The 23,330-nt window shown below is 45.6% G+C and overlaps 1 protein-coding gene across 1 annotated transcript; it reads left to right on the top strand.

Annotated features, from left to right (window-relative positions):
- Positions 1 to 204: 204 nt before the first annotated feature.
- Positions 205 to 22,804, top strand: LONP1 (lon peptidase 1, mitochondrial). The gene is made up of 18 exons (XM_051639876.1): positions 205 to 591; positions 3,121 to 3,209; positions 3,628 to 3,747; positions 6,068 to 6,296; positions 6,846 to 6,907; positions 7,435 to 7,564; positions 8,197 to 8,280; positions 9,922 to 10,142; positions 11,630 to 11,768; positions 13,996 to 14,174; positions 15,587 to 15,674; positions 16,951 to 17,073; positions 17,798 to 17,914; positions 18,180 to 18,320; positions 18,398 to 18,563; positions 19,367 to 19,575; positions 20,856 to 21,020; positions 22,433 to 22,804. The coding sequence occupies exons 1-18, from the start codon at positions 226 to 228 to the stop codon at positions 22,595 to 22,597; spliced, it is 2,793 nt and encodes a 930-aa protein (XP_051495836.1). The 5' UTR covers positions 205 to 225; the 3' UTR covers positions 22,598 to 22,804.
- Positions 22,805 to 23,330: the final 526 nt, after the last annotated feature.

The following is a 23,330-nucleotide window of genomic DNA, read 5'->3' as shown; positions in this document are numbered from 1 at the left end:
TCAGCCCCGCGCGGAGCAGGGCCCGCCGCGGCGGCAGGTGGCTCCGGCGGGCTCTGGGCTCTCCGGGGACGCCGGTTTCACACACCAGCCCCCCCCGCCCCCCCGGTTCACGCGGGACGCTCCGGCCCCTCCGCAGGCCCCGCCCCTTCCCGCCCCACTTCCGGTCCGCAAGCGGGCCCCGCCCCGCCCCGGTCAGGCCGGAAGTGGGCGTGGCGCGCCGGCAGCATGGCGGCCGCGCGCTGCTTGCGGCTGTGCGGGCGGTGGCGGCCGGTGCTGCTGGGCCCCGCGCGGCGCCGCCCCGCGGCCGCCGCCTCCTTCGTGGTTCCCCCGGGCCCCGCCGGGCCGCCCCCCCGCGCCGCCTTCGGGACCAGCCCGCCATGGCGGCAGCGCAGCCCCGGCGGCCTGGCGGGGGGCGACGCGGCCGAGGGTGGCGGCGAGGACGGCGGCGGCGGCGGCGGGGCGGAGGCCGGCGGGGCCGGGCCGGTCATGACGGCGCTGACTCCTCTGCTAGTCCCGGAGCATTTCCCCAACGTCCCTCTCATCGCCGTGACGCGCAACCCCGTCTTCCCGCGCTTCATCAAGATCATCGAGGTGAGGCGCGGCCCGGGCTCCCCGCGCTCTGCCGGGGCCGCGGGGCTTTCGCTGCCGGTTCCCAGCGCGGCGCTGCCGGGCCGTGGCTGAGAGCCCTGCAGGGCGGCCGGGCTGGAACCCACCCCGCGCCCCGCAGCCTGTCTCCGGCCTCTGCTCCCACCCGACCTTCTCTCCTCCCAGCCGGGCTCTGTCTTGACAGGTTTATTTTAACCGCCCTGTACCGGGCACGGTAGCAGGGTGTGTAGCGCTCTGGGGCCGCCTGGTCCTTGGCGTTTGTTTCTGCCGACACAGCCAGACCGTATGGGAAAAGCCGTTTCTTTTGGGATAGTAACAGACGTGGGGTTTCACAAGGATTGCATCAGTCAGTAGCGTTGCTTCTGACGGGGAAGGTCAGTGATTCACACAGAAACTCTTTCGGAGTTCTCTGTGTTCTTTTTCTGAAGGTTAACCAGATGAGTCCTTGGTTCAGCTTCGTGGGCTTGTGTCACAGCTTCAACAACAACGTTTGTGAAGGCAGCAAACTGAGCTGCAAGAAGGTGTGAGTTCAGTGTAGAGCAGCACTGCTGTGCTGGGAGAGGGTGCTGAGGGGTGGTGGTGGCAGCCCCTCCAGTTCCGAGGTTGATCTGTGAACCTCTGTTTGTATTTCTAAGAGCCATAAGTTTGATCTTTGATACGTGACTTGAGCTCACAGGCCAGAATGACCTTTTCTTCCTGAAATGCAACCATTTTGGAACAAGTACTCATATTTTTCCTTCTCATCAGTGTTTCACCAATCTGATTTAGAGGTACATGTAACAAGAACTGAATCGATAGTTGCCTGTTCCTGTAGTATTATTTATCATAGTTGTTTCTACTGTAGTATTTTTTGTATGTCCAAATATAATATGTGCAGCTTTTAGTGTCTTTCTACATGTCTTAGGGAAAGGAGGAGAATATATATAACTAGGATTTTTAGGCATGCAATGACAGGAGAAGTCATTAATTTCAACATGAAGATGTCTTACATTAAGATAATTGTTAAATACTCTCTCTTATCCTCTGAATTTACTGTGCTGCCGTTTCATACTTTATTTCTTGACAATGTGAAGTCTGTCCAGGGAATACAGAATTATTAGGTTTCTTCTTTCTGCTACTGCCTGTGACCATGGCAATCGTGGTTTTCCCAGACATTTTGGAAAATTAAAATAGGTGTGCCAAGACTAGAAGAGGCCAACAGCAGGGGGATTGCTGGTGCTGCTCTCTCAGGACCAGGCTGTTGATTGTCAGAAGCCTTGGGCAGTGCAGCTGATGTCCCTCACTTTGGAAGAACACTAAGTGGTTGCCACTGGGACTGTATGACCCTCAGTCATTGAGGGTTCACCCTGCTGTGATAACAAGTACAGGGGTGCTGGGCAAATTGCCAGGGGAGGAAAATACCATTTTTTCCCCAGTTGTGCAGGTTAACAGAAGCAGTACCAGAGTTCTTTGGAAACACTGGAAGTGTCTCTGTCATACAAAATAAGATTATGAAGAGTGTCAGGTGCCCTGTAGTTTTGTGTGGATTGTGTGCAGGTCTTTGTATGTGTTTTTTATACTTCATGGCATACTTTTTGCTTTTTCATCAAGTCCTCACGTTTGCACCCAGCCCACCTGGCTTCTATTTGTGATGCCACCAGATCTTAGTAATGTGTCTGAAGGGTGGGGTGTCAAGAAGGAGGGGCCAGTCTCTTCAGTTGTCCCCTGTGATAGGAAGAGGGGCAATGGCTTCAAACTGGAGCCCAGGAAGTTCCACCTCGAGATGAGGAAGAACTTCTTTGCTGTGAGGGTGACAGAGCCCTGGGACAGGCTGCCCAGAGAGGCTGTGGAGTCTCCTTCTCTGGAGACTTTCAAGACCTGTCTGGTTGCCTTTTGGGGTGATGTACCCTAGTTTCTGTGGTGGTCCTGCTCTGGCAGGGGGGTTGGACTCGGTGATCTTCAGAGGTCCCTTCCAACCCCTGACAGTGTGTGATTCTGTGACAGTTGTGTGACATCCAGAGAGGAATAAGGAAGTAAAGCAGGAAGAAATACTGGCTGGTGGGGGTAGGAGAGCAATTGAACAGAGGGGGTTTGGAGAAGAGGGTTTAAGCTAGGGTAGGTGGGCAGAATTTGGGCCATTGATGGGGAAGATTGGACTTAGCTCCCCAGTAGGAGTGGAGAGCTGGGACATGCAGATGTGGCAGGGAAGAGTGATAGCAACAGAAATGCTTACAAAGTGTCATTCAAGTGTCTGAGATGTTTCTTGCTCTTAAGACTTGTGCAGATTAGGCCCAGTTTCTGCCCCTGCCTTTGAGGTTGTCTTATGTGTGCAGTGACTTGTTTCAAATACCAAAATGCCATGTTGCTCTGCTGTTCTTTTGATTTCATATTACTGTCCCCTAGTGAGGGCAAGACTGGAAAGATCTGAGATGAGACTTCATAATTCAGCCATAGGTTTCACTGTGCCTGGCCTTGCACACTGAGGGTGCAGAGCTCATGGAAAATCCACCTCTGACTTACCTCTTGTTGTCCTAGGTAAAAAATAAGAAGCTGGTTGAGCTGCTGAGGAGGAAAGTTCGTCTTGCTCAGCCATATGCTGGTGTTTTCCTTAAAAAGGATGATAAGTAAGTAATTTATCTTGATCTTATTAAGCATTTAAAATTAAGCTATTTCTATGACTACAGTGTCTTTAAATCAAAAGGTGGGATCTGAAATTCCCTGCTTTGGGTAGTATTACAGGAATTGTGTATAAGCTGGAACCATCCTCTTAATATGAGAGTTTTCATTGTCATGACCAGCAAGGATAGGAGCTTGAGCCTTGTTTTAGAAAAAGGCTTTTATTATTTGGGAGGAAGATTAACTGTCCAGGAAGTTGGGTGATTTGGAAGGGGGGCTACATGGTGGTCACAGTGGGGGTAAAGTGAAGTGTCTTTGTCCTGAGCCCAGTTTAAAGTTCTGCAACCAGTAAATGTTTCTTTCTTTTATAATCTGACCTGCTTTCTCAAGATTCTGAGTATCTACTCCATTTTTTTTCCTCAATAGCAATGAATCTGATGTGGTGGAGGATCTGAATGAAATCTACCAGATGGGAACTTTTGTACAGATCCATGAAATGCAGGATCTTGGAGACAAGTTGCGGATGATTGTCATGGGACATCGAAGGTCATTACTTTTGCTTCCACTGCATCTCACCAGACTTCTTTACAAACACATGTATCCCTTGACTGTTTTCACCATGTTTTCATACACCATTCGTGTAGGACAAGCTTTTGCTTTGTGTCTTGAGAGTGCTCTAGTGCTCCAGCCCTAAATGCTCAGCCCCAAACAGGAGAGGTTAACGTGTGTGATTTTCATATAAACTGTACTGTGAGGCAAGCAAGCATTCATTGATAGGTTTTTTGACAAGTACAGCAAGGTTTAGTAATGGTGAAAGAAATTTTCCAGAACTAGCTATGATTTTTGCCTTTTTTAAAAAAAAAAAAAAGCGGGGGGGGGGGGGGGGGGGCGGGGGCAGAACTGTTGTTACACCTTGTCTACATAATCTGACCTCAGAACTGAATTGAAGACAATAGGATTATTGTTGGGAATATAGGTTTAGCTATTTATGCCAAGTATTTTGAGCTAAGACAATATAAAATTGGGGGTTTAAAAACATTTTATTTCCCCTTAGAAGGGAAAAGACAAGGACAGAAACATGGCAAATGAAGTCTGAGATGTCCTGCTGCACAGTGCACTGCTGCTCAACCTTGTTTGGTTAGATTTTGAGAACAGGCAGGTTTTGATTCACTGGGAACATAAATATTTCCCTCTAACTAGGAAAGTGTGGGGAATTGGTCTTCATTTATTTGATTGAAACACAGAGCACTGGTCAGTTGTGTCCACAGGAACCACATTAGCTATCAGATCTGAGGAGCATGCTGCATTTATGGGGAAAATCAAGAAAAGGAAACTCTTGTATTAGCAGCCAAAACAATGAAATGAGGTATCCTGCAAGTTTGGGTCTTCTCATTTCTCAATCCCTCTCTTAGGTCTCCCTGTACACCTTCTAGCATGCATTCTGGGTCAGGCCAGCAGCTTTTCTGGACAATCCAGAGATCCTACATGCTGGCTGGCCAGCTGGCTGCTGCCAAACTCTTCCTGCTCATCAGCAGCAACCCCACCCTCCAAAAAAATTTTTTTTACCTAATTGAGACTGTAATCTGCTGACAAAAATAGTCAGAATCAATCAGAAGATGCTAGTGGCAGACACAGTGGCTGAGAGGGTCTTATTTTTGGATGGAGATCACATGGAAAATAAGACCTACACCCTGCACATAGTGGCAGGTACCCCACGAGCTGGGAGTCTGCTACACCACAAGGCTTTTTTGGACCCATATTCACAGCCTAATAAAACAGTTTTGTCAAGGGCTATTGCAGTTCCTGAGGGTTTGTCTAGGACTCATCTTTCATGAGGAAACTTTTTAAGCCAGTGAGAGTGCAAGATTTTTATCCCTTTCTGGAGAACTCTAGGTCATATTCCATGTCAAAACCATCTGAGGTGGGGTTGGATGCACAGCAGGCAAAATTCAGAAAAGTTTAAAAACAATAACAGGGAAACAAATTTTTTGGGTGATTATGCTGTGTAGTCTAGACTGTCCCTTTTAGGGATGATTTGTTACTTGTTGTGGAATATATTGTGGGCTTGATCTCTTTCAAACTCAATCTAGGAAATCTCCTTGTGCAAAATTTCAAATGTCTAGGTATGGAATCACCTCTGGGTGTGTTACACACATGGCATGTAATGTGTAGTATTCCAGTAAATAATGCAGCTGATGTGGTTTAAAGCAGAGAGAAAGATTTTTGAGAATCAGAACACTGAAAAAGCAGAACATTATATTCAGAACTAAAGCGTAACAGTGAACATGGTTTTCAGGAGAAACAAGAAGAGAGTATGAATCCAGAATTGTTGGTTCAGGTAGCTAGAGAAACTAGGTCCTGAGCAGGCATGCTAACCATTAAGCCTTACTAATTGTTGTTATGAGCTGCAGCTTGTCACTGTGAAGTCAGCCTGTGATACTGAGCTTTGTGTGCATGTTCATGTTCACCAACACCGTTCAGATTATTGATCATTAGAAGTCTGGGTTTGTAGTTCTGCATCTGGTTTAACTTAACACAGTTTCTGATAAAGGTGCTTTCAGCTGCCCTTGGCCTCTCATTCACACACCAATGGCCTTATTCAGTGGTCAGTTAACTTCATGGTGTGGCAGCTTCACTTTTGTACATTTCCTTAGTAAGTCCTGTCAGTATCTACTGCTTGATATTAATGTTTTACTAAATTAAGCTTATTGTAACAAAATGAACCAAAAGCTTAATATCATAAAACACATTCAATCAGTCACCTTTGTCAATGTTTGAAATTTTAGTTTATTCAAACTCTTTCCTTCTCGTACTGAAGAGCTGAAATCACATGTAACAGAGGAGAATGATTTCATTTGGCTTTCAGGATTCGTATAAACAAGCAACTAGAGGTTGAGCCTGAGGAGCCTGAGAACAAACAGAAAGTTAGAAGGAAACAGAAGCGCTCTAAGAAAGAGGCTGAAGAGGAGCCTGGAGCAAAGGACCAAGCTGTGGAAGTGGTACTAGATCCCGTAGCTCCTTCCTCACAGGAGGTTCTCATGGTAGAAGTAGAGAACGTGGTTCATGAAGATTTTCAGATCACGGAAGAGGTTAAAGTGAGTGAATTTATCATGCAAGCCTGGACTTGTCCTGCAGAGTTGCACCTACATTTCTTTCTTGAAAGGAAGAGGTCCAAAGTCAGGCTCTAATTGCAGTTCTCAGAAACCTGTTCCTCCTTCTCACAGTCACTACATGAGGGAATTATATGAAAATAATGATTTTTCATTACAACAGCTCAATTTCTTAGAACTGGTCACTTCAAAAAGTTACTGAATGAAGAGGTTGGGCTGTGCTTAAATTTGTGTAATATCCTCCATCAAACTAAGTCTTTGTTCCAAGGTGATGAGGGATCAACTGATGATACCTCTGGCCAAGATCCAGTTAAGTTTAGTGCAGGCAGGAAGCCAGGCTGTGGCCCTTGCCTCTCCTCACCTCCCAGGAGGAGTAACTGCCCCAGCACCAAGTACCCTCCCCGTGCACCTGGTGGCCAGGGCTGCACTTCTGTGCTCCTGAGCTGGAGAGGTTGGGGAATGTCATATTTGTACTGAGGCCTTGTCTGTCCTTTTCCAGTCTTTTTGTTGCTTAAATCTTCCTTGTGTTTATAGGCACTTACTGCAGAAATTGTCAAAACAATCCGGGACATCATTGCCTTGAACCCTTTGTACAGGTACGTATTTCCCAAGCTGCCCTGCTTTGGGAACAGCATGCTCTCAGGCTGGAGTACACCTAATTTTTCTGTCCACTTATCCTTTTGCTCTAATGAAGAAGATATATTTGCTGAATTGTCATGTAAGAATTTTGGTTTGGGATGCAAGCTTTATCATCCCCTGTTGGAAACTTAGCTAGGAGGTATGTGAGTCCTGTGGCAGGTGATGTGGGTACAAGTGAAGCTCACTGCAGTTTCATGCTCTGATCATAGTAAGAGTCAGCATGCTGGCACACAAAAAAAATTTACACAACTGTTAAAAGAGCATTTAATATGTTTGGTTTTATTTATCACTGATCATAATTTTAATCGAGTGATTTATGTATTTGTTACTATTGCCTTAGTCAGATTTTAATAAATGAGTTTTTTGTTATGGAACTGAGCACTGTTTCATTTCTGTCACAACAAATAACTCTATGAGGATGTTCCCTTATGATATGATGGTAAAAGTTTACTGAGTGTTTTGGGTTTTATTACCATTTTTTCAGAGAGTCTGTACTTCAGATGATGCAGGCTGGACAGCGTGTTGTAGATAACCCCATCTATCTGAGTGACATGGGTGCAGCACTGACAGGGGCAGAGTCACAAGAACTTCAAGACATCTTGGAAGAGACCAGTGTAAGATGAAGCTTCTAATTAAAGCTATGTTAACTGAATCAGAAGTATGTCTGTTACATGTCATGGTACAGAAGGGACTTCGGTACCATGTTTGATGACACGTTTGTATCAGTGATTAGGTTCCTGTTAAAGGATGCAGTCATCAATGACTTGCCTTAAGGGAAAGGCTGGAGTCTTTGGTGGCAAGTAATTAACAATTGTCACAGTTGGAAAGACCTCTGAGATCACCAAATCCAGCCATCCACTCGGGGAAGAAAAACCACAGCCACACCCCCCAAACCACCACCAACACAACCCCAGAAACCCCCCATGCCCACTAGAGCATGTCCTGATGTGCCACATCTACACATTTCTTGAATACCTCCAAGGATGGTGACTCTACCCCCTCCCTGGGCAGTTCCAGTGCCTGACCACTCTGGGTAAAGAAGTTCTTGCTTACATCCAGTCTGACAGGCTGCACATTGGTTGCATGCTGTAGAATTGCTGTGGAATTGCTGCAGGATTCCTCTTTCGACTTCTGCAGGTGCTGGAGAGTTCTCCCAGACAACCTGTTGGGAGCTTTTAGTTCTCCCTTTCTCACAGGGAGTTGCCAAGAATACACTGAAAAGGGATTTTGTGTCTGTCTTTTCCAGATTCCCAAACGCCTTTACAAGGCCCTTTCCCTTCTCAAGAAGGAATTTGAGCTGAGCAAACTTCAGCAGCGTCTTGGAAGGGAGGTAAGTTTGAACACATACCTTACATTTCTATCACATCCACCACTGGGCTGCTTTGCATGGCCAGTGAAGAATTTTAAGGCAAGACAGTGGTACACGCTCTAAAGGAAGGTTGTTTTAGAGCTAAGATTTCATAGATAACTTTGGTTAGAAATCAGATTTTTCATACACATTGTAAAAGTAACAAGATGTGAGGTTGTGGCATCTGCTGTTCAAATGTGCCCAGGTTCTAATTTTGTGCAAGCAGGTAAATCCTAGAGGGCTGCATCTGTGTAAAAATCTACAGCCCAATAGTGTGTGTAGCACATAATGGTATAAATAGCAGAATGTTATTTTAGAAGACCCTCTGCTAACCACTGTGAATTGCAGTAGTTCCTTGCTGTTGTTTTAATCAAAATGGTAATTAAATCTAGGAAGTACAAAGATTTGTGTATACTGGGTCCAAAGTTTCTGGGATGATTAACTCCCAATAATGGGAGGTTTTAAAATTCATGTGAAGTGCAGAATGCTTGTGGATCAGGTTGGAATTGTTGGAGACTTCTTAAGCAAATCAGACATGTGCAGTCTGTGGGACCTGATGGGATGCATCCAAGGATGCTGAGAGGGCTTATCAATGTCATTTTTTGGTTGTCACTTTAAAACACTGGTGTTAGGGGAAGTTCTAGTAAGTGGAAAGAAGTAAATGCCATGCCCATCTTCAAGAAGGAGAATCAGGGAGACTACAAACATGTCAGCCTGCCTTCAATCCCTAGGAAGAGTATGGGGAATATCCTCCTGGAAGCCCTGTACAGGCAAATGAAAGAGGACATGATTTGCAAGAGCCAGAAGGGATTTTCCATGGGCAAACTGTACCACATCAACAGGATTACCTTGTCTGATAAGAAGGCCTAGAGCTCAAAGAGAGAATGATGACTGTTGTGTACCTTGACATTAGCAAGGGCTTTGTTGTGGTCAGCCATAGTGTTCTTATGACCAATTTGGGGTGTCACAGACTGGGATGTAGTACAAGGTGGGTAAAAAAATTGGCTTGTCTTGACAGAAGGGGATTGGGATCAATGCTATGAAGTCTTAACTGCAGTTGGCTACTAGCGGTGTCCCTCTGGGAGTCATTAAGAACCTCCTCAAGTTCAACAAAGAGAAATTCATAGTCCCACACTTGATTTGGAATAACCCTCTGCAACAGGACAGGCTGGGTGCCAATTGGATAGAAAACAGCTTTGCAGAAAAGGGCTTGGAGGCTCTGATGTACAGGAAGCTGCTCATGAATCAGCAGCCTGTCCTTGTGGCAAGGAAGGCCAGCTGCATATTGGGCTGTGTTTGCAGATGTGTAGACAGCAGGTCAAGAGAAGTGGTTATTCCCCTCTGTTCAGCACTAGGGAGATCACACCTGGCTTAATTTGCCCAGCTTTTGGTCTCTTCAGCATAAAGAGAACACTGAAGTACTGAATCATGGCCAGTGGAGGCCTCCAACAATGTGGAGGGAGCTGCAGTAAATCATAGAGTCACTTTTTGTGTTAGAACATGCTGCAAATTATTTCCGTGGAGGATTTTCAGTTGCTGAGAAGGTCATGACTGAGAAGTATTGGAAACATTTGATGGGCTTACCAGGAACAGAATAGTTACTGTATTTGTTGCTGTGTCTAGGTTGAAGAGAAGATCAAGCAAACACATCGCAAGTATCTTCTCCAAGAGCAACTGAAGATCATTAAGAAAGAGCTAGGTCTGGAAAAAGAGGACAAGGATGCTATAGAAGAGAAATTCCGTGAGCGACTAAAGGACCTGGTAGTGCCAAAACATGTCATGGATGTGATTGATGAAGAGTTGAACAAGTTGGGCTTGCTGGATAATCACTCCTCAGAATTCAAGTGAGTGCTTGGCTTTGTCCTCTGCTGTCAGGGTTAGTTGGGAGAGTGAGATAAATCAGTTCTGTGAAGCTCTTTCCTTAGGAGTTTTGTTATAGTTTTTTTCTGAATGTAGCATGTGATCACATCCCAGCTATAGGGTTGTTTTCCAAATCTCCTGTTTTACTGTAATTTCCCTCTTTGATCAGTTTAGGTCTCCTCTTGCAGCCTAATGCTGTGAGTAAGAACTGTGCAGTTTTACTCCTCGTTAAATGTGCAGCAATTCCTTCAGCTCTGAATTTTGGCTCTTGTACTTGGGTGTTATCATTAGATGTAAGCAAGAGAAGCTAGTTGCTAATGCATTAAATTGGCTGAGCTACCTGAGGTGGTCCCTGGGGGGTTGGGGCAGGGTTGGAATTGCAAAGGAGTAGTGACACCATTGTTGGAAGCTGAGCTTGCTTTGAACATTCGTTGTCTGTTGAGGTGGTGCTACCCAGTACAGCAGTGAACTCCTCAGCACTTCAGTGCTCTGGATCTTTGCTTCTAAAACAAAGGATCTTTTATGGAGTAAAAGGCTGTGTTTGAGAGCAGAGGTGTCATTTGGATGAGGAACATCTTGGTAAGCATAGACTAGGAGGAGGAGGAAGGAAGCTAGGGAAGACACACTGGGCTTCACCAACAGCTTAGGACCTTTCCCTCAGAGCAGTAGCAGTGGTAGCAGGTTTGCAAAGGAAGGGCTTGGGAGAACAGAGCTCTATTGACGTGGTGATTGCCAGAGGGAGAGCCCTGGGGCCAGCTGGCCAGGCAGGGGCAGGTTGTGCTTCTCTGTGCTCATGGCTGCACCTGGTTTAATTACTGCATCTTGCAGCCTTCCCTCCTGGGATGGGTGAATCCCTGATGTGACCATGCAGAGTTTCACAACATCTGAGTGCTGCTTTTGTGCACTTGTGTTCTCCTCTCCAGCAGTCTGTTTAAACTAATAGTCTCTACTACCATCTTCCACAGTAACATCCTTATCTCCCAGTCTTAAATCTTGTTAAGTTGTACATCCAGCTGTTTTGCCTTGCTTTTGAGCCAGGGATCTTTCTTCTTTTAAGTTGTCATGGTTCACTGTGGAAACAGAGAAAACTGATTTTCTATCTTGAAGTTTCATCACAGTAGTGCACAGCTTACAAACAATCCTGCTTGTCTTCAGACAAGAACCAGCTGCACAACAACAACAACAAAAAACATACAGGGAATTTGTGTGCAGAAATCTTGGTCTTTGCATGGTATGTTGGAGGTTTTTTGTCTCAGTAAAAGTTGTGGGAAAAAAGCTTTGATCTATTTTTGGGGTGGAAGACCAGAATGAAAGGTTAGCAATCACTGCCCAGACAATGATGTTCTTATCATAGTCCTCCTTTCATGAGTAGTTAATATCCCGCTTGTACTGAATGAGGTTATTTGGAAGGCGGTGGAGGAGACATGAGCTGGTTGTTGTTTAATCATTCCCATTTGTGTGTTTCTGTCAGTGTTACACGGAACTACTTGGACTGGCTGACATCCATCCCATGGGGGAAATGTAGTGAGGAGAACCTGGAGCTGACCAGGGCCCAAGCAGTTCTGGAGGAGGATCATTATGGAATGGATGATGTCAAGAAGCGAATTCTGGTAAGGCAGGAACAGGCAGTGTCCCCCATTTCATGCTCTGCTTAGCATCAGGCATGTGGTTGTGTTTCAGATTGCAGCTCTCCATTGAATTTGTGTTAATTCCTGGATCAAACAGAAAGCTGGAGCAAAGTACACAATGCTCTGGTGATCAGTTAGTATCTTTACTCATAGCAATAATTGCCACACCCCTATTTCAAACAGCAATATACTGCTTGGCTACTTAGTGTTGAGCAAGGGTGAAGTGTCCAGGGGAAGCAGTCTCTGTTTTTTAATCCATTTGTTCAGAGACTTATTAAAATGGTTCCTCTTGACTGGCCAAATTACTGCCTTTCCAAAACACACTGAACCTCTACTCATACCTCCAAAATTAGGAGGGGTTAAGTCAGCATAGAATCATCCTGGTTGGAAAGGACCTTGAAGAGCATCAAGTCCAACCATAACCTAAATCCACCAACCATAAACTAATCTACCTGTTCAGTGCTTAAATCATGTCCCTAAGCACTACATCTATATTTCTTATAAACACTTCCAGGGATGGTGACTCCACCACCTCCCTGGGCAGCCTTTTTCCAGTGTCCATGTTTGCATGTTTGCCTCACACCCTTTACCTATACCAGGGGTTGTGTTGGGTGCTGGAGGGTTGATGGTCTGTGCAGAACAGCCCTCATAGGAGCAGACAGGATAGTTTCCAGTCTTGCCTATTGCCACAACTTATGTTACTTTTGCTTGAGGATATCCTGCCTGTGCTTGCTGTGGAAAGGGGAGCTGTTTTAGGTAAGAGTAGATGCAACAGCTGCAACAACTTGCTGTGAGAACTGCCTTCCTTTCCAGGGGACAGGAACAGGCTCCTCCTTGTAGCCAGCCAGTGCGTTGGAGCAGTGAAGGACAATCCTACTGCTGGCAGGATTCATATCATACTGGACAAGTGCCCAGTGCAGGGGAGACAGGTGCAGATACTGCCTTTGCATTAACAAATCATGGTGAGAGCTCAGCAGATTTGGCTGTGGCTAGCCTTCAATTTGGCCATTTCCTTCCAAAGAGGCAGTTTCTCTTTCTGTTGCCACATGCTGTGTGTAGCAGAGCTTTGTCTTTCTATGGGGACAGCACTGATGGTGCTTAGGCCACCACAGAAACCTCCATACAGGCATCTCCTCAGCTAATGGTAGGATGTCATAATTCATCATGAATTCATCCTGGGATTTTGCTTTTATTAGATGGTTTTGTTCTAGTCTCTTCTAGAAAAAGATAAAGGTTGTGAAGTATCTCCTGGCTGCCTGGGTTTCTTTCCCTAGGAGTGCCCAAGACTAGTGACTAATGTCACTGTCTGATTTCTGATTTTGAATGATTTATAGTAAGGCTGTTGTTGCACAGTTGCCAGCAGATAACCTTTTCTGACTGTCAGTCTCTTAGGTTGCTTGTTGGCACTATTCATGCTCACTGGGCCCAGGCTTTATACAGAAATAGATTGAGTTGCATCGTACATGTTTGCTTTGATTATTGATGTGATGAATTCCACACAGGACATTCCCCAGTTGTAGCAGGGCACATGAGGTTCATGATTTTAAGGTACTGAGAAATGCCTACACAGGTTTGAACCTGAATTGGATTGGTGCTGTTGTCCTTGTATAGTATCTCAGTGCTGTAGGTGGAAGAGTTCAAGGCTCATCTTTGCGAAATAACTGGCTTCTTCCAAGAAACCACATCTCCCTGCCCACTTGCACAGTGACTTTTCCAGTGTTGGCATATGAGCAGTTGAGAGTTCAGTTCTGAACCATGATCTTTTGATTTCTCAGCTGCTGGGTGTTATTTGAGGGTTGCTTAGCATAGGAGTGTGAGAAGATGCAGGTTTAACTTAGCAAGGAAGAAGTGGTGTTCTGATGTAGCTTGGGAGACTCAGGTGAGGACTAAGGAAGCTGGGAGAAGAACTGGAAGTCTGTTTTACCACTCCAGGACAGTGAGGGGGAGACTGCTTCTCCTGGTGAGATGAGAACGGAGCACAAAACCCAGGGACAACTGCTTTTCAGAGATTATTTAACCAGAGGTTATTTACACCTCTTTTCAGAGCTGCACCAGTATCCTTACTTAGCTTCTTCCTTGCCCTCCCCACCTCTGAGGACCAGTTTTGTGTATGATGCTCATTTTGTAATCGTTTAACCTGATAACAAGTATGTTTTGGTGTTGCTGCAGTTGTCCTCAGTTCACTAGTGGTGCTTCATTTGTTCTGCAGGAATTTATAGCAGTCAGCCAGCTGCGAGGATCCACCCAGGGGAAGATCCTGTGTTTTTATGGCCCCCCTGGGGTTGGCAAAACCAGCATCGCCCGCTCTATCGCCAGAGCCCTGAACAGGGAGTACTTCCGCTTCAGTGTTGGAGGGATGACTGATGTAGCAGAAATAAAAGGACACAGGTCAGTGGAACTTCAGCACTTTCTCAGAATTTTTACTAATGTCTAGAATCAGAATCATAGAACATGCTGAGTTGGAAGGGACCCATCAGGATCATGAGTCCAACTCCTGTCCCTGTGTAGGGCACCCCAAGAATCACCCCATGTACCTGGGAGCATCATCCAAAGGCTTCTTGAACTCAGGCAGCCTTGGTGCTGTGACCACTGCCCTGGGGAGCTGGTTCCCGTGCTCAGCCACCCTCTGGGTGAAAAATTCTTGATATCCAACCTAAACCTCCCCTGATGCAGCTTCTGCCATTTCCCCCAGTCCTGTCACTGCTCACAGGAGTGAAGAGATCAATCATCAAAATAGGAGCCAAAGTGAAGTTGAACAGTGTGTGTGATTCTAATCTCTGTTCTGCCAGCCCTTGCTGAACAGGAGCTGGGATCTAGGAAGGCATGAAAAGGATGGCAAAGGGCAGAGTTTGGAACATGCTCATGTTTGTGTCTCTAAGGGCAGTTGCTCCCTGCTTCTTGTGTGTGCTTGTGGGAGAGCTTTGAAAAGCTGTGTGAGCTACCCAGCAGTGCTGGGCTGATGCCAGGTGCTGATTAGTGTCTGTCTGTAAATGCCTGCGTTGGAGAGTGGTGAGAGTTTGGACAGAGTTGTTCACGTGTTCAGGTGGGATTGAGACCTGGTTTCTAAATAATCAGGAAGGAGGTGCTGCATGAGAAAAACAAGAGTATTCATGGGGAGAACAAGGTGATGTGAATACAAAAAGAAGTTAATCAAACTCTGCTACTGGTTTGTTTTCCTTCCACATATACCTGAAAATAAAACTAGCAGTGTTTTCAAACTAGTAGGAGTTAGCTGTTCTTCACTGTGAATTGAACCTACAAGGTCCTGCCCTGTATGATACAGAAAAAGAGAGAAAGGTGTTCTCTGCTCTGTGACTTCTGGCTGTCACTCTGTTGTTTCCCTCTTGCTCTGCTTCTGTGTGTTCCTGGATGCCTGTTCTTGTACCAGAAAGATTCTGTTTTGCTGTTAGTGGTTTGATCATCATTTTTTGTCCCTACCAAATGAGGGAATGAAATGTTCCCTTTTCTGATGTTTCTTTACCCAGAAAACAATGTCACTATTCAAACATCTCTGTTCTCAACCTTACCTCTTTGCTTCCCTCTAATTTAAAAGTGGTTAAAACTAAAGATGAAAAGTGCAATCTGGGAGTGTTCTGCCAAAATTCATGTCTGATCTCTACTAGCAACAGACCAGATAGATCTTGGTGTTCAGTGTGGTGAAGGAGAAAGCTTTTGAGAGATGATGAAGAAATACAGCCTTGTTGCCTAGCAGGACATGGCTGTGCCATCAGCTGCATGCTGTTGTGTGCCCTGTGCTGTGCTCTAGAGTGGTTCCCTAAACACAGTTTCTGGTAAAACAGGAGGACGTATGTTGGAGCAATGCCAGGAAAAATCATCCAGTGTCTGAAGAAGACCAAGACAGAGAATCCACTTATACTGATAGATGAGGTGATGTATCTGATTTTTCTTCTAGTTTTTCCTCTTAAAAACATGTCTCAATTCTGGATCCCCATAGGAAGGGTGAAACAGTAACTCTCAAAAAAAACCTCTTTTTTTTCTTTTTATTTAAATGAAGCCAGGCTTTCATGTTCCTTGGGTGACAGTGATACCTTAGACCCTTTGTTGCTCTTCCTATAAGAGTCTTCAACTTAAATTGAAATATGTGGTCTTCTCATTAAATTGCAGCTGTTTGGATTGTGAGGATCCTAGTGGAGCTGGCTGGAGGTTCAGAGGCTGCAATAACTCATGTTCCCTACTCAGGGACATCATTGTGCACAAAACCACTGCTGCCTACTTGATGATTAGAGTCACTCTCAGCAGGTGTAAAACAGGACTATAAGGAACAAGATGCTTAGAGTCAATTAGTGGTCTGATTTGAGAATAAATGAGACAGGGGTGCCAGCCTTCTGCTTTGTGGCAAAGCAAATAAGGACAGGACATAGTAGCAGTCTCTCTAGCCTCATTGTGTGCTGTGCCAGGGAAAGACCAACAGCAGATGTCTTGGGAGTGGCATGGGGGACCAGGAAACTGGGTAATGAGTTGCAGTGTAAGTGCACTGAGTGTCTTGATTTAAAGGTAATGAAGCCCGTGGGTCATGGCACTTGAGTGGTGTTAGTGGAGGAGCCTGGTGTTGGCTGCAGTAGCAGCTTTCATGAGGTCCATCTAGGTAACACTGCTGTTGAGGGAGAAAAGCACTGGAGTGTCTCTGTTCTGATCTCTTAAGAGACGACAACCTTGGACGTAGCCCTGCTTGAGCAGTGGGGATGGACAAGGTGACCTCACAAATTCCTTGCCAGCCTCAGTCAATGATTCTGTGAAAGCAGCAGAGGTCGTTGGCTGAGCTGTGATGAGTGACTGTGTGGGCACTTTGCACCTTGGGCAGAGAAGGGAAAGTGTCTTAGCTTACATATTAGGGAAGTGGGATGAGCTAGCACCCTGTAATCCTCCCCTGTGGAGTAAGCATTCTGGTCTTCTGGTTCCATGAAAATTCTCTGTATGTGCATTCCCTGAGTCTCCAGGGTGCTTCTCTACCACGCTGGCTTGCAGGTGTGTGATGTGCTCACCTGGCCAGAGGGTGGGGGGCTTGGGTGAATGCACAGAGGGCTGGGGGGCAGTTCATGAACACACACATGAAGGTTTTCAGATGGAGCCTTTAAAGAATCCTTGCATGAGAATGTGTTGTGGTGACAAACTTGTTAAAGCATTTAAAGCTTTTCTCCCATAGGTGGATAAAATAGGAAGAGGATATCAAGGGGATCCATCCTCAGCCCTTCTAGAGCTGTTGGATCCAGAACAGAACTCTAACTTCTTGGATCACTACCTTGATGTTCCTGTGGATTTATCAAAGGTATTTCTCTCCTCTGCAAAGTTTGTAGAGCTGGAATGTGTGAATTTGCATCAATGCAGAGATTTCCTGTCCACAAAAAGATGCTGACATTTTGGTCAGTGGGAAAGTCAGACAGGAGATTGAGACCCAAGTGCTCTAGAGCTGTCTCTGCAGGAGGTGGCTTCAGCAGAAGTGTCTGCACACTTAGGAGAACACAGTCACCAGCCTGTGTCCCATGGCCCTAACCTCCTGCAGAGCCAGGGACACAAAGATGTGTGGACTCAGCTAGAAAAGGCAGGACTTGTCCTTCTACCTAATGATTGCAGAGTTGCTATCAAGTGAGGTGGATTCATGCTGCTGTCAAGCTTTTGGAATTGTCTTCACACACTGGTGCACTTTTTGTGCAGCTTTACATTAATTGCAGGATTGATGGATTTATATTGGGTCACTTCTGTGATAACATCATAAAAGGTTAGAAGTGGGATCCAGATCTCCCCAGGCAAGGAGTTTCCTGGTCCTTATGGACCATCCCAATTTTCCAGTTTGTGGTGTGTGTATTTCTAAACATTTATTTTGGGGGTAGGGAACATCCTACTACGTAGTTCTAAAATGCAAAACTTCCTGTAATAAAAACACAGAGAAGATGATCTTGCTCCAGCCCTTCAAACACAGAACTGAGGAGCTGTTGCTTGGGGTAAAGCAAAGATTACTGGAAGCATTTAATAGGCTTTTGTAATATTTCTAGGTGCTTTTTATTTGTACTGCCAACGTAACAGAGACCATTCCAGAGCCACTGAGGGACAGAATGGAAGTGATCAATGTATCAGGATACGTAGCAGAAGAGAAACTTGCAATTGCAGAGGTAATACAAGTTTACATCTGATAAAATGTTTTTGGCAGATTCAGGCTTACATTTACATCCAGCTGTGTCCAAAAAAATTAAGCACTGGTATTTTGGACAGAGTTCTTCTGATTTGAACACCCAGTTAATGTAATTGCAGTGTTCCATAGGTTGTGGACTCCAGACAAGGGCATTGAGCTCAGAGCAGAATGAAGTTGCATGAACTGAAAGCACCAGGCTTTTGTCACAAATATTAACAGAAGGATGTGGGGATGATTTCTTTCAGAGGTACTTGGTCCCTCAAGCACGAGTTCTGTGTGGCTTGGATGAAAATAAAGCCAAAATTACATCAGATGTCCTGACTGTTCTTATCAAGCAGTATTGCAGAGAGAGTGGGGTGAGGAATCTGCAGAAACAAGTAGAAAAGGTGAGTGTGTAACTGTGCCCACTGCACTTCAGCCTTCACAGCTTTTTTCTACAGAAACAAATTTCTCTCTCACTCAGGTATTGAGGAAATCTGCCTATAAAATTGTGAGTGGAGAAGCAGAGACAGTGCAAGTAACACCTGAAAACCTGCAGGACTTTGTAGGAAAGCCCATCTTCACTGTGGATCGCATGTATGAGACCACTCCTCCAGGAGTGGTGATGGGTCTGGCCTGGACAGCTATGGGTGAGATGAAATCACTTCTGGGTTAACATCTGCATTTCTGTGTAGTTTTCAAAAATGGCATGTAATAGCCCAACTAGATTTTTCCTGCAGAGTCCAGTGAAGAAGAGGGACCCTGAAGAGGGGACACTTTTTTTGCTTCCCTGACCCAGGCTCATTTTACCTTCAGGCCAGCATGTTTTCTCTTTATGCTGAGACATCTGTCTCTTCAGTTATGTTGAAACACTGACTTGGCTTTCAATGTCAAGGGCAGGTACAGGTGTTGTGGAACTCTGTTGGGGTGGGTGCAGTTGGCTACTTACTCTTCATGGGGTTACTCCCCTAGCAACTTGGGGATTTATGTGCACCACCCACAGTATAGAAATACAGCAAAGGATATGAACCTGAACCCTGCATACTCTGACCCTGGGGAGAGTTTAAGTATTTAAGAGGGAGAAGGTAAATAAATGTCTGACACTGGAAAGTTGAACTGGCTACAGGTGTGTTACAGTGTGAGCTCATCTTGCTTTTTGGCTACAAAGAGCCGTTATAAGAACTGATTTCCACTAAATGGGGGTTGCATCTATGTTGGTGCAGTGTGAAGTGCAAAGAAGCAGTGAATGGAGACTGGCAGTGCAGTGCTGTTGGGACTTCTAGCTGGCCTTACTGAAGGGATTTGGAGAGCAGATTTCAGCTGCTCTTTATCTAAGAGTTAGTGTCTCATCTGAGAGCCCCAAATTCCTGACATTGCTTCTGCATCACCAAAACCTTCTGGTTTGATTTGCCTTTAACTTTTCTCAGGATGTTGTTTTTCTTTTATTTCTTAGGAGGCTCCACTCTGTTTGTTGAAACATCCCTGAGGAGACCCAAAGACAAGGAGAACAAAGATGGGTCCCTTGAAGTAACAGGGCAACTGGGAGATGTCATGAAAGAGAGTGCCAAAATAGCTTACACATTTGCAAGAGCCTTTCTGATGCAGAAGGACTCCAGCAATGACTTTCTCATGTCTTCCCATATCCACTTGCATGTGCCAGAGGTAAACTGATGCAGAATTCACAGAGGATCCATGGCAGCCAGGCTGGTTTGCTGCCCTAGGCATGAAGCTGGAAAGCACTTGATTTGTTCACATGCTGTGCAGGCTGCCCTCAGGCCCTTCTTAGCAGTAAAACCTAGAAAGCAGTCTTACAAGCTGTGTTTCCATTCCTTTTTACAACAAGCATGTGGTTTGAATATGGGGGCTTAGATGGTCCTATAAAGAATCTAGACTTTGGTTGTTGCTGTTGGCCTGTTGTGCAGGTGGAGAGAAGGGATTTGGATAAAACCTTGTATGCAGGTACAAGGAGACCAAAGCTTAGGTCTCTGTGCTACCAGGCTTTCATAAAGGTTTCAGGTAATTTATACATAATTGAAAATACTTCTCCTGGTCTCTGTGCCATGGTTCCTGTTCCCTATATTGGCAGCAATTGCATTTTTCCACTGTTTGGGACCGAAGATAAATGAACATAAATAGGACTGAAGATAAATGAGAGGCTCATACATTGTGTAACAGGCTTTGGGCAGGTGCTCTAACTACTGAAGGCAAAGTTTGTAGTGTCACTGTGCCCAGGCTCTGCTTCTGAATTATTGCATGCTTTATCCTTGCTAAAGCACACAGCAGTTCTTTGTTGCAGCTCACTCTGTCTGTGGGGTACTGGGCTGTTACCTGTGTGCTCATTTCCTGGAGGATCAGGAATTAACAGACATCACCTCTGCCTGAACTCCCTCTCAAACATTAATTTCTTCTGCTCTTAACTTCAAAGATCTGTTTGATCTCAGATAAATCCAGACTGTCACTGATTAGGCCTGGATTTTGTTGGGCTTTCTAAACTGAATAATCTTTTCTGCCCTGCATGATTTTCAGTGTTGTCTTCCACTATTTTGTGACTCTTGATTCTCTTCTCTTGTGATGCTGACCTCTGTTCCTTGTTTCCATGGTTGCCTTAGGCCAACAAAAAGCTTCAAATCATTCATGCTCTGTTTTGTTTTTTTTTGCTTATGTTGCTTATTCAAAGTCCTGACCTGATGAGTATTGTGGTAGCATGAGGGCAAAAACCAAATAGTAGACTCATGGAGTATTTTGAATAAGGTGAGGACTCAATTTGCTGTTAATAGATGGACCAATTCAAATACCAGGATTCCATCAGTGACACTTTCACAGAAACCTTTGTGACACCCTCTGAAATTGGGGCCATGTTAAAACAGCAGTGGCAAAGGTCTTGTCTGGCTTTGCTTCCCTCTGAATGAGCTAAAGGCAGGGCTGTTTGTTTTTTTAAACAGGGAGCAACACCCAAGGATGGACCAAGTGCAGGATGTACGATAGTAACAGCTTTGCTGTCACTGGCCATGAATTGCCCAGTGAGGCAGAATGTGGCCATGACTGGAGAAGTGTCATTAACTGGGAAAATTCTTCCTGTTGGTGGAATCAAGGAGAAGACTATTGCGGTGAGAGCTCCTCCCTTGTCCATGGGCATCATCTGTGGGACAGAGCCCTGGGTTGGGCTCAGCAGTGATGGTGACAATGAGTGATTGCTCCTGTAGTGAGAGAAGTGGTGATTCAGTCTTCACTGTGGAGAAGCCTGCTGGGGAGTGTTGGGGCTTGTCTGTGTCTCTGGCTGTGAGGAAGGAGATGGGAACCCAGGCTTTGTGCAAGGGCATCTGTGGTGATCTGGTTACTAGACTGGTAGAACTAAGGGTGGAAGGGATAATCATCTGGCTGATAGAGCTTGCTTCTCTATTGGACCATACCCGTCTGTGATCATCTCTGCTGGGTTGAAGTGCCTGTTTAAGGAGGGCATTGAGTATGGTATCCATAAAGTATCATCCTTAACACTGAGGCTCTGTTCCCTAGGTCCACCTTGAATTTGTCTGCCTTAAAATTCCATACAGATATCCTTGGTTTTCTGCTTTAGATAGAAGGAACTTGATTTTAGCATCTTGCATTTTCCCTTGGGAAGTTTCTTTGTACATCATAATGAAGTGGTACTTGCTGGTTTTGTTTCAGCCCTTTGTAGTTTTCAAAATTCTTTTCTAAGCATTGAATCTCTCTCTGGATCTCACCTCCATGGCTCTATGGCAGCCTTGCATCACAGAGTTTTCCATCCTCAGGAATGGTAATTAGCTCTTTGGGCAGCCTGTTGAGCTGGGGCTTGAGTTGTGTCCTTGACTCTGGGCTACAGCCTCGTGCAATGTGATTCCTTTGTCTCACGTGGCTGTAAAATGGGTAATTTTGTGGTTTGTTTGTGGTAGTCATCACCTCTCCCATCTGTGGGCCACACTCCTTGTGATGCAGCCCAGGATGGGCTTGGCCTTCTGGGCTGCAGCTGCACATTGGTGGCTCATGTCCAGCTTCTGATCCACTAGTACCCCCAGGTCTTTTACCACAGGGCTGCTCCCAAGTGTGTGTTCCCCCAGCCTGTGTTGATATCTCTTGTTGCCTTGGCCCAGTTGCAGGACCCTGGGTGCTATGAGACATGAATATTCATGTGGTGGGTTGGTCTGTTTCTAATGCTTCCTTTGATTGTAGGGTTTATCCTCACCCAAGTCGGAACAGACTTTTCAAACTCTGTAAAATACTATGAATTGGTGTAAACAATCCCCCAGTGTGCTGACACAGTCCTACTAAAATACCTCCCACTTCAGCTGTCCCTGCAGCTGAGAAGGTGGGACTGGGGAGATGTAGAATGCGATCCATCCTTAATGGCACCTTCTGCAAGAAATTCCCTCGCTGCTCTCCAGGGTAAAGCCAGATCATGCTCCTAAATAACTGTTCTTGTTCTTGCTTTCTAAAATGGGTGAGTTTCTAGTAGATGGATGGATTTTTGGGACTTAAGAGCCTGACTTTCTTCTCCCTGCAGGCGAAGCGGGCAGGAGTCACCTGCATCATCCTGCCAGCAGAGAATAAAAAGGATTATTACGACCTTGCTGGATTCATCACAGAAGGACTAGAAGTGCATTTTGTTGAGCACTACCAGGAGGTATTTGATATAGCATTTTCAAATCTGGATTCCACTGGAGGATGACACTGAACAACCTGAGGGCTGGAACATGATCTGTCCCTCAGTGCTCAACCCCTGCCCAGAACTGGGGGCAGCTGGGAGCAGTCCTGGAGAGGGACATGGAGCTATTGCTGCTACGCAGCTGCTGACATGAATTATGGCTTTGGTAGAATAAAGTATTTCTCTCCTTAGTATTAAGTATTTCCAATAAAATTGTGACATTTTACCTAAGGAACGTGCATGTTCTCAGCCACCAACAGTGGAGTCTAGATTTTTTCCAGTTATTTCACTGTTTCTAAGAACCTTCTGATGGCAACATACACTCTAGAGCTGGGGCTGAGTAGCTCCCAGGAACCTCTCGCTGTCCCAGGTGCTGAGCCTGGGCTGGAGGGGAACATGCACTTCCCAGCCCAGATGTAGCACATCCAGCTGCAGAGAGACACGGGTCTCCTCCAGATTGAATCCCAGCTCAGTGCAGGAGCAGCTCCAGGCTTGGAGAGCAGACCTGGACAAAAGAGGCACCTGCAGGATCAGCAGGTAGCACTGCACTCCACCACAGGCTGTCTCTGCCACTGCAGCCACCTGTATGATGTTCACTGCCTGAAAAAAGGAATTAAATGTCCTGGTATGACTGTTTTATGTTAAATACAGGCTGTACTGGAATACTTTGTCTTACACAAAATGCTAGAAAAAATCAATGTAAATTGGGGAAGAGTAGCTACATGAAGTCTATCTGAGGTGTATGTAAGTGCAGAAC

This window comes from Apus apus, chromosome 24 (assembly GCF_020740795.1).
Source record: "Apus apus isolate bApuApu2 chromosome 24, bApuApu2.pri.cur, whole genome shotgun sequence".
Lineage (NCBI taxonomy): Eukaryota > Metazoa > Chordata > Aves > Apodiformes > Apodidae > Apus > Apus apus.
The sequence above is the reverse complement of the archived record's forward strand: the minus strand, read 5'-3'. Positions and strand labels throughout refer to the sequence as shown.

Coding starts and splice junctions, on each gene's coding strand:
- LONP1 (XM_051639876.1), top strand. CDS start 226: ATGGCGGCCGCGCGCTGCTTGCGGCTGTGCGGGCGGTGGCGGCCGGTG. Junction 10,143..11,629: donor AATCACTCCTCAGAATTCAA/GTGAGTGCTTGG, acceptor TGTTTCTGTCAG/TGTTACACGGAACTACTTGG. Junction 11,769..13,995: donor ATGTCAAGAAGCGAATTCTG/GTAAGGCAGGAA, acceptor TTTGTTCTGCAG/GAATTTATAGCAGTCAGCCA.